At 58.7% G+C, this 10,001-nt stretch overlaps 1 protein-coding gene across 1 annotated transcript; it reads left to right on the top strand.

The window, feature by feature from the left end:
• Window positions 1–7,230: 7,230 nt before the first annotated feature.
• Window positions 7,231–8,998, top strand: FGF4 (fibroblast growth factor 4; the record flags this gene model as incomplete). The annotated part of the gene is made up of 3 exons (XM_082660989.1): window positions 7,231–7,570; window positions 8,178–8,281; window positions 8,822–8,998. The coding sequence occupies 3 exons, from the start codon at window positions 7,231–7,233 to the stop codon at window positions 8,996–8,998; spliced, it is 621 nt and encodes a 206-aa protein (XP_082517115.1).
• Window positions 8,999–10,001: the final 1,003 nt, after the last annotated feature.

Below are 10,001 nucleotides of genomic sequence, written 5' to 3'. Positions count from 1 at the left end.
GGAAGTCACTGCTCCTTGATTTGGGGCCTGTGACTGATTATTGCCCTGCAGGATAGGCGAGTAGGGGCAGGTGATATTTTGAGGATTTTCCTGGTTTTGCTGTCCTGGAGGGGCAGAGAGGGAAAGAAAAGAGACCCGTTTGGGGCACAGATGCCACACAGCCTGAGCACGAGGTCCAGAACCTTCCCTGGGCCCAGAGAGTCCGTCCAGGGTGCTGAAGTGAGAGGAATAGGAGGTGGGAGAGCGGGAGGGAGGGGTGGAGTGTCCTGAGCTGACCTTTCAAAGGACCTTTCTTCCACCCCCAGCGCCCCCATGGTGATTCCTCTGAGGGCCGCTGAGGGCCCCTCGTGGGCTGGGGAGCGGGGCTCACCATATGAAGTCCCCTACTCATACCATATCCCCTCATCAACATAAACCTAGGCGTACTATTTACGCCAGCGATATCCAGCCTAGCCGTCTGCTCTATCCTATGATCCCGCTGAGTTTCTAACTCAAAATACGCACTAATTGGAGCCCTCCAAGCAGTAGCACAAACAATCCCATACGAAGCAACACTAGCCATCATCCTCCTAGCCGTACTCCTCATAAGCGGCTCCTTTCCCCTATCCACACCAACCACCACACGAGAACAGCTATGACCATTGTTTCCTTTGTGACCGTTAGCTATAATACGATGCCTTTCCATCCCAGCAGAAACTAACCGGGCCCCCTTTGACTTAACGCAAGGAGAATCAGAACTTGTGTCTGGCTTCAGTGTGGAATATACAGCAAGCCCTTTCGCCCTATTCTTCCTAGCAGAAGGGGCTTCGTCCACCTTCTCACACTGAGACTGGCTCAGTCCCATGCGTACTTCTGCAACTGACCCCGGGGGCTGCGGGGAAGAGGGTGCACCCCACTGTCAGGGCTGATGGGGGACCCTGAGCCTGGGGGTGGGGGAGCCACGCCCTCACCACGCCACTGATGCCCGCATCCCTGCCTTTCCGGTGCTCAGCCCGCCAGGCCCACCGGCCACGCCCTGCAGGGTGAACTCAGGCTTGGCCTGAGCACCCCTGGAAGGGGATCCAAAGCCCCCCCAGGTCCACAGGCCTGCCCACCTCTCCCAGCACTGGCTCCCTCTTTCTTCTTGAACGGCCAGATGTCTTCACCTGTGGATCCTGCCCCCCTGACCCCTCTGCTGGGGGCACTCCACCTTTCCACGGAGGGTCCTTCTCAGCCTGTAGGTCTCAGCTGTACCGTCCTCTCCAATGACCCTTTGTGTCTTTGGAGCGTGTCCCATGGTCTCCACAATGCAGCCTCTTGCTGGTTTGCTGGTTTAAGGTCTCTCCCTCCCCAAGATGTAAATTCTGGGAGATCGGCAGCTGTGTCACTCAGGCAGGGAGGCAGCCCTGGGACCTAGAATGCCAAGTAGATGGACCTGAGCCAGGGGGTTGGGCGTCGGGATAACCCTGGGTGGCCCTTTCCTTCTTTGGTCTTCTGCTGACTGCTGTGAAACCAGAGGGTCGGATTCAATGCCCCTGGGTGGGTCTCTGTAGCTCTGTTTTTGATCTGAAATATTAAAAGGAACAGGTGGGGAGCTGGGCGCTTGACTGTGTGCCTATGATTTTCTTTTTCTTTTTTTGGTAGCACTGAGCAGCTCGCAGTATCTTAGTTCCCCGACCGGGAACTGAACCTGGGCCCCCGGCAGTGAAAGCACCCAGTCCTAACCACTGGACTGCTTGGGAATTCCCTCTATGATTTTCTGAGTGAACAAATCTACTGGGGTCATGGTACCAGCATGTGGAGCTGGATCTCCACCCTGGAGCTGACAAAAGATTTTCACCTGCATGGTTTGGACCTCTAACATCCTGTGAGGCTGACAAGTTTGGGGACACGAGCTCTGTTTTACAGATGAGGAAACTGAGCCTGGTTTGGTGTCCAGCGCCCAAGTGTGCGTCCCGCCTCTGCTATTGGCCACCTTGGTGACCTTAAGCGCGTTGCTCAAAGGCTCTGAGCTTCGGATGATTCTTCTGTGAAACGGTGACCGTAAGCCCAGCCCCACCTTCCAGGTCTGGGTGAAGAGAAAAGGCCATCGGCTGTGCAAAGCCTGCCAGAGCCATGCTGGATTCCTGGAGCGCCGAGTGCCGGGGACACATCCCAGTCATGACGTTATCTGGAGAGATGCGGCCAGTCCCCAGTGGCTCACAGTGAGGACAGCACGCCCAGCACTTCACAGGTCTGATTCCTCCGATTCTCTCCACGACCATGTGAACGTGGACACTGGATGCCAAGGAGCTAAACAAACTGCCCAGGGGACTCGGGTGAGGGCAGGGCTGGGCTGTGCCCCGGGCACCTGGCACCCTGCCCCTCGCTCCTATCAACCCACTAAGACTTTGTGTGATGCTCGGTGGGCGTGCGTCAGCCCGTGCTAAGTGCTCAACACCTATCACCTCATTTAATTCCCCCAGAAGACCACATCCCCAGGCTCGAGCCTCTAATATGTGCAGAGACCTGCACACGCACGTGTCTGCCTGGTGAATTGCTCTGTTGAGTTCCAGCTATAAAAACTGGCCCTGTGCCTGTCACTCAGACCTGGCTGGGCTAGCCCAGGGTTGAAGAGGAGACAGAAGAGAAACAAAGAGGGGGGATCAGGTGGGCACAGAGCCACCTCCGAATCCCATCCCCCTGATGCTCCGTGATCAAGGTGACCAAAAAAAAAAAAAAGGCTATGAGAATGTATATGTGTATAACCGAATCACTTTGCTCTACAGCAGAAATTAACACAACACTGTAAGTCAACTAGACTTCAATAAAATAAAAATTTTAAAAAACCCTATCAAAAAAAAAAAAAAAAAAACCAACAGGGAATTCCCTGGCAGTCCAGTGGTTAGGACTCGGTGCTTTCACTGCCATTGCCCAGGTTTGATCCCTGGTCGGGGAACTAAGATCCCCTCAAGCTGTGCGGCGTGACCAAAAACAAAAAAGACAAAACAAAAAGCTGTGGAAAACAGTATGGAGGATCTTCAAACAATCAGACTTAGAATGACCACGTGATCCATCAATTCCACTTCTGCGCCTACACCCAAAGGAAGTGAGAGCAAGATCTGGAGCAGGTATTTGCACACCTGTGCTCTGAGCTGCACGACTGACAGTAGCCAGAAGGTTGGAACAGCCCACGTGTCCATCGACAGAAGAATGGATAAACTAAACGTGCTCCGTTCATACAGTGGAATACTGTTCAGCTTGCAAAAGGAAGGAAATCCTGACACAGGCGACAATGTGGATAAACCTTGAGGACACGATGCTCAGTGAAATAAGCCGAACAGAAAATGACAAACTGTGCGACTCTACCTACGGGAGGGCCCTGGAGGAATCAAACTCATGGAGACAGGAGAACGGTGAATTACTGTTTGATGAACAGAGTTTCCGTTTGGGAAGAAGAAAAAGTTCTGGAGGTGGACGATGGTGGTGGTCACACACATGTGGTTCTTCTTTTTTTTTTTTTAAATTAATTTATTTAGTTTTGATTGCGTTGGGTTTTCGTTGCTCCGCGCGGGCTTTTCTCTAGTGGCGGCGAGCGGGGGCCATTCTTTGTTGTGGTGCGTGGATTTCCCATTGCAGTGGCTTCTCTTGTTGCGGAGCACGGGCTCTAAGAGTGAGGGCTTCAGTAGTTGTGGAACATGGACTCAGTAGTTGTGGCTCACGGGCTCAGTAGTTGTGGCATGGGCTCTAGAGCGCAGGCTCAGTAGTTGTGGCGCACAAGCTTTGTTGCTCCACGGCATGTGGGATCTTCCTGGACCAGGGCTCAAACCCGTATTCCCTGCATAGGCAGGTGGATTCTTAACCACTGTGCCACCAGGGAAGTCCTAACCACAATTTTTAAAAGCTTTAAAAGATTGTCTTAATCCCCCCTTTCTTTTGGAGGTTCTAAAAGAAATTGTGTTTCTTGGGTCGCTGCAGCCCGTGTAGACATGTCTCTACCACCGGCCTTACCCTTCTCCTTGAGGCCATTGTGAGGGTCTTCTCACTAAGACCAAGAAAAGGAAGTTCAACAAGAAAACAGTTGAGCCATTTGCAAAGTTTGCAGCCTGGGAGCCCTGCCCCAGGCTGAGCCCTGTCACTCCACCCTAAGAACTAGAATTGAATTTTTATGCTGCACTTTTTATTATTATTATTACTATGAAGCCAAGTAGGTTCTTAACAGCTGGGCTGGTTGTTCTGAGAAGCTCTGTCACTCTTTCAAAGGAGAAGAAACCAAGAAGGTAATGACATTGCAATATTTCTGTAGGTTAAAAAAGGTCACGAGAAGATTGTAGGCGGGGACTGGCCGGTTTCAGTTCTGAGCCTTTGTTCCCGTCTGACACTTCACCCCTCCAGTCACGGCTGGTGTTGTGATGTAGGGCCTCCCGTAGGATAAAAATGTGGGTTGGTTATTTCACACGCTCTGGGTATGGACTGTTAGCCGGGTGCAAGGAGGCTGGGGTCTGACTGTATTCAGCCTTTTCCTACGGCCCACACCCTGTTGTCGAGGTTGGCGACCCCTGAAAGGGGTAACTGTCATGCCCATTTTACAGATGGAGAAACTGAGCATGATCGGAAGCTAAACTGAGCAACAGAGATGGACCCCCAATGTGACGCTGCAGCAGGCACCACAGGGCCCAGAAGCTCCACTCCGCAGGCTCCCCTGCACCCCAGGTTCTTGGTAAACTAGGCTCTTCAGGTGCATCAGGGACTATTTCTAGGGGAAGGGAGCGTCAGCAGGTACAGGAAGATTCCTTAAGGGCTGAGAAGAAGCAACAACCAGATGTACTGGGCAGAGGAGACCGCCTTGGGGGTGGGGGTCGCGGCAGGTCTCACGAGAGGCTGATATTTGAGGGGAAACCTGAGTGGGGAGCAGTCATCATCTTCCAGTGCTGAGGTTGGAGAGACGGAAACAAGACCCTGAGGACAGTGGCGATGGGGAGCATCTGGGTAGATGCGGGGGAGGCGAGGAGGGGGCCAGGGCAGGAGTCAGGTGGAAATAACCATCCTGTTACATCCTCCGCCTGCAATCCTGGCGGATTAACCATCATGGCTTCTGCTGGCTGCTTTGGACAATTGAGGAAGCCAAGGCCTGACGGGCTCAGGGACCCACCGTGAGTCAGGGTGAAGGCGGAACCAGGGCTCAGCTCCTAACACCCCTGCTGGCTGCCAGCCCTTCAAAGGACAGTCACTGAGAACACCTGCCGTGAGGGTGGGACGGCAGTTCTGGGAGATGAACTAGCACAGGGTCCTTCACTGAACTTGCCGGCAAACAGGAGAGATGGAAAGGGAGCTCCCTGTGGGGTTGCTGGGAAGAGAGGGGTCACACCCTGCCAGGAGCTGGGGGGAGACCTCAGGGGGCCTGGGTCCCACTGCCCCAGAGGAGGTGCCCACGTGGACGCGGACTGAAGGAGGGGAGCCCGCCTTCCAAGCAGTTTTGCAAATGGGGGTTTAGGGGCCCAGAGGTGGCAGGGCTCGCCCAGGCCACACAGAGAGCGAGGCGCAAGGCTGGGGCAGGCTCCGGTCTCCTGTGCCCCATGGGGGTGGGGGGCCCGGGGTCCAAGCAGCTGCAGAGCTGACCTCATAGCCGTGGCTGCGGCCCTGAGCCGGTACCCGGCCTCCCAGGAAGGCTCGACCTGGACGGCCACTGCTTGGTCCCGCTGCAGGCCCAGAGGGAGCCAAGGCTCTCACCGAGACGTCTGGAGACACCCGGTGCCGGTCCGGCCGAGGGCACTCACTGAGCCCTGGGGGCCCCCTTTCTGGCCTCAAGCCAGAGACCTCCAACCTCCTAGGTCCCCTCTGTGGTCTGAATGAGCCCCAGCAGGGTTCAGAGGTCGGTCCAAGGGCTCCTCAGGCAGGCATGGTGTGGGAGGTGGGGAGGCTGAAAAGGCCTGGGGATGATGCCTCTGGTCACAGGTGCTGGTGACCACAGGGGGTAGGGTGGGCTCCGGGCCCCCTGCAGCGGTGGCTGGGTGGACCTGCTGGGAGGTGACAGCAAGGCCCCTCAGGTACAACTGAGAACAGGGATTTTCACACCTAGGTGAGCCAGCATCTAGCTGGACCCCGCCCCCATCAGGCCATAATGGGCACAGAGGGAGGTGGGGACAGCAGGTGGGGGAAGGGAGCCTTCCGAAAGCCTGGCCTGGGTCCCTGCTAGGCTGGCTTCTGACTACAGCACTTGAATATTCCTGCTGCAGAATTAGAGGGGAGGAGGACAAAGGGTGTCCCCTATGGCCCTGGCCCCTGTCCTTGCATGGGTGTGTGTGTAGGGGGTGCAGTGCCAGGGCCTCCCAGGGTGCACCAGCTCACCCCCCGTCTTCTCTTAGCACCGCCCACTCAGGGCCCCCGCTCAGGTGATGCCTCTGCCTGGTACACACAGCTCCATCCCTGAACCAGCCGGAGCGCAGGTGGCCAAACCCAGGCCCTTGCCTCCCTCCGCCCTGTAGCGCTGGGTTCTTCCTTCCAGGCCCAGGCGCTGCTGGTGCTTCACAGCCCTTACCCGCCCCTCATTCCCGGGTGGGTCCACAGGGTCCCAGCGAAGGAACAGGCTCCGGGGAGTCCCTGAAAGGCACAGTGCAAGGAGTGACTTCTCTGAGCTGAGGGTACCAGGTGAGGGCGGCACCCAGGCCGCTGGAACAGAGGCGGAGAAGGGGCCCCGCGGAGACGGGACAGGCAGGGACAAAGTGCAAGAAGCAAAACTTTGGCTGCAGGACGAGAGTGGAGGAGACGCGAGGGTCGGACCAAGAGGTCCAAGGGCCCAGCGAAGCCAGGGGTGGGGGCCGGGGACCCTCCAGGTGGCACTCGCGGCGCTGGTCCCCGGCCTCCTCCCCTCCCCCAGCCCTGATTGGCAGGCGGCCTGCGACCAGCCGCGAGCGCCACAGCGCCCCGGGCGCCCAGGCGAACGCAAACGGCCCCCTGCGGGAGTGGTGGGGGGGCGATCTGCTATATATAGCGGCTCGGCCCGGGCCGGCCCAGCGCGCAGGGAGGCGCGCACCGCTCCGCAGGGTCCCAGCCCCGGCCGTGCGTCCTTCCGCCACTGCCAACCTCTCCATGCAGCCCGGGTAGCTCCCGGCGCCTGGGGGCTCCGTCGCTCGCCTCCGGCTTCTTCCACGGCCGTGCACTCCCTGCCCCGGCCCAGGCCGTGCACTCCCGCAAAGCCCCCACAGGCGCAGCTCGGCCCCCGGCTTCCCGGGCGCAGCGATCCACCCACGGACGCACGGCCCGAGGGCGGGGATGGCGGGGCCCGGGGCGGCCGCGGCAGCGCTGCTCGCGGCGGTGCTGCTGGCCGTGCTGGCGCCCTGGGCCGGCCGAGGGTGCGCCGCCGCGCCCACCGCACCCAACGGCACGTTGGAGGCCGAGCTGGAGCGTCGCTGGGAGAGCCTGGTGGCGCGCTCGCTGGCGCGCCTGCCGGTGGCCGCGCAGCCCAAGGAGGCTGCCGTCCAGAGCGGCGCCGGGGACTACCTGCTGGGCATCAAGAGGCTGCGGAGGCTCTACTGCAACGTGGGCATCGGCTTCCACCTCCAGGTGCTCCCAGACGGCCGCATCGGCGGCGTGCACGCGGACACGAGTGACAGTGAGTGGGGCGGGGCGGGCGGGAAGGGTCGGGGCCCCGGGGCAGTGGCCGCCCCTTCCAACTCGCACCCGAAGGTCTCGGCTGACACCTGCCCGCGGGCTCTGGGAGCCGGGGCGGACTCGGGTTCCGGTCCCTCTGGCGTGGGGACGCCGCGGACGCAAACGCGCTCGGCTCCTGGAGTCGCAGCAGCGACCGGCTTTGCGCAACCGGGTGGCCGAGCCCCGCCTCCCCGCCTTCAGAAGTCCGGGCTCCGGGTAACGAATTCCAGCGCCTTCGCCCGTGGGCACTGGGAGCGCGGCGCAGCCACCGGCACCTGCGGGAGCCCGGGACGCGCGCTCGTGTTGGGGCCGGCCTCGGGGGCTGCCGGGGCCACCGCTCTCCTACCGTCCAGGACTGGGCGCGGCCGTCGCTGGGCCGGCCCTGGGGGCGAGCCCGCTGGGCTCCGGGGGCCCTTCGGGAGCGACCTGCGCCGGAGACCCGGGTCCTTTACACTCGCCTCCAGCCCAGAAGTGGGCGTCCCGGAGGCGCGCAGGCTGAGGAGGGGGCCAGGTCGGGCGGCGAGGGCCGAGGGTCCCGTGCCCGGGAGTGACCCGCGCCCTGCCCCCAGGCCTGCTGGAGCTCTCGCCCGTGGAGCGGGGAGTGGTGAGCATCTTCGGCGTGGCCGGCCGGTTCTTCGTGGCCATGAGCAGCAGAGGCAAACTCTACGGCTCGGTGAGTACCGCGGGGCCCGGCCGAGCAGCCGGGCAGGATCGCGACGCTTCCAGGCCACCCGACGCCGGGATGTGGAACTGCGGTGGGGTCACAGGATTGGAGACAACCCCCTCCAAGGCCCTGAGGCAGTGCGGCTGACCCCGGGCCAGCCCAAACGACAGGCACAGCCCCAAGACAGGGACAGCGTTCCTGCCATCCTTGACTGGGCACTCGCCAGTCGGTCAAAGGGTGTCATTGGGAGCCCCTCACTGTAGTCCCTGGTGGGGGGTCCCCGTGGGCAGGACTGCAGTCTTCAGGGTGGACGCAGTGGTGATGAAATTTTCTGGCTGCCAGGTGCTGGGCAGGTGTCTGGAGCAGCAGCTGCTGCGGGCCGGCCAGGTCCCTCTAATCACCCTGTGAAGGTCTTGGCACCCTGACTTCCCAGGAGAGGCCTGGCAGCCAGGGTGGGACGGGGAGAGAAAGGACTCCCTGACCACCGCCCACAGGGGTCCCTTGGCCCAGAGACGGCTCCACCTGACACCGCTTCTCCTTCCCCGCCAGCCTTTCTTCACCGATGAGTGCAAGTTCAAAGAGATACTCCTCCCCAACAACTACAACGCCTACGAGTGCTACAGGTACCCCGGCATGTTCATCGCCCTGAGTAAGAACGGGAAGACCAAGAAGGGGAACCGGGTGTCACCCACCATGAAGGTCACCCATTTCCTCCCCAGGCTGTGACCCTCAGAGCCCCCAGGAGGGGAGTGCCAAGGGCCACCTTGGTGCACTTTCTTCGAACGGACAGTTTAACTCAAGAGTAGGTGTAAGATATTTAAATTAATTATTTAAATGTGTATATATTGCCACCAGATTATTTATGGCTCTGTGGATGTGTTTTGTATTTTTCCGAAAAAAAACAAACAAAAAATCCCACCAAACCCTGACTTTTCTGGTAAAACGGTAGAGACCCTTCCACTGGGTTGATTTAACTTGTCAAAAAGTTGTCACAAGCGACGGCTGCTATTCCGTGTATTAAAAACCGGTGACATCAGTCTGTGACATCAGCCCTGCTTTGCACTGTCCCCTGCGGTTTGGTGGTGAGCATCTCTGTGTCTGGAAAGGTTTCCTGGGACTCTAGAAGCCAGTTAAGGAAGCTCCCAGGTTTGGCTTCGTTCCTAGCATCCTGCAGCGCCCCACTCCCTTTGTGTCCTGAAGATATTCCTCAGGACATATCGGTTTACTTCGGGTACAGAAAGCGCACTGTCGAGGCCACCACTGCCACTCTGTTTTTAGATCTGCCAGGAGTGACCTTTGAACTTTGCTGCAGTCAATCTTCCTCGACCTACCAGATGGGGGAGACCCGTGGGCAACTTTATAAACTCCTGTTTTCCTTTTTTTGGATCCACCACAGCCCGTGTTTCTCTGTGGCCGTGGGGGGAAAGGCAGAAACAAAGCAATTTTGTAAAATCCGTCGGAGAGGAATTGATATGGCCCTGGAAGCCTGGAAATGGACAAGACTGGGGGGATTTACAACCACGGCCAAAACCCGAGGGGTGAAAGTCGGTGATAGTGGAGACTTCTGATAAGTAATAGCGTACACATGTATATATTTTAAAAAAACCAAAAACCACGCACACTTCCCTGTGTTTGGGAAGCTTCGGGCTAGAACTAGCCGTTCATTTTAGGTGAAATGTCCTTGTCGTTGTACAAAAACACTTAAGGCGGTTTGCGTGGAGGGAGTCAC

Source organism: Grampus griseus (genome assembly GCF_964374135.1).
Source record: "Grampus griseus genome assembly, chromosome: 8".
In the NCBI taxonomy this organism is placed as follows: Eukaryota; Metazoa; Chordata; class Mammalia; order Artiodactyla; family Delphinidae; genus Grampus; species Grampus griseus.
The sequence above is the reverse complement of the archived record's forward strand: the minus strand, read 5'-3'. Positions and strand labels throughout refer to the sequence as shown.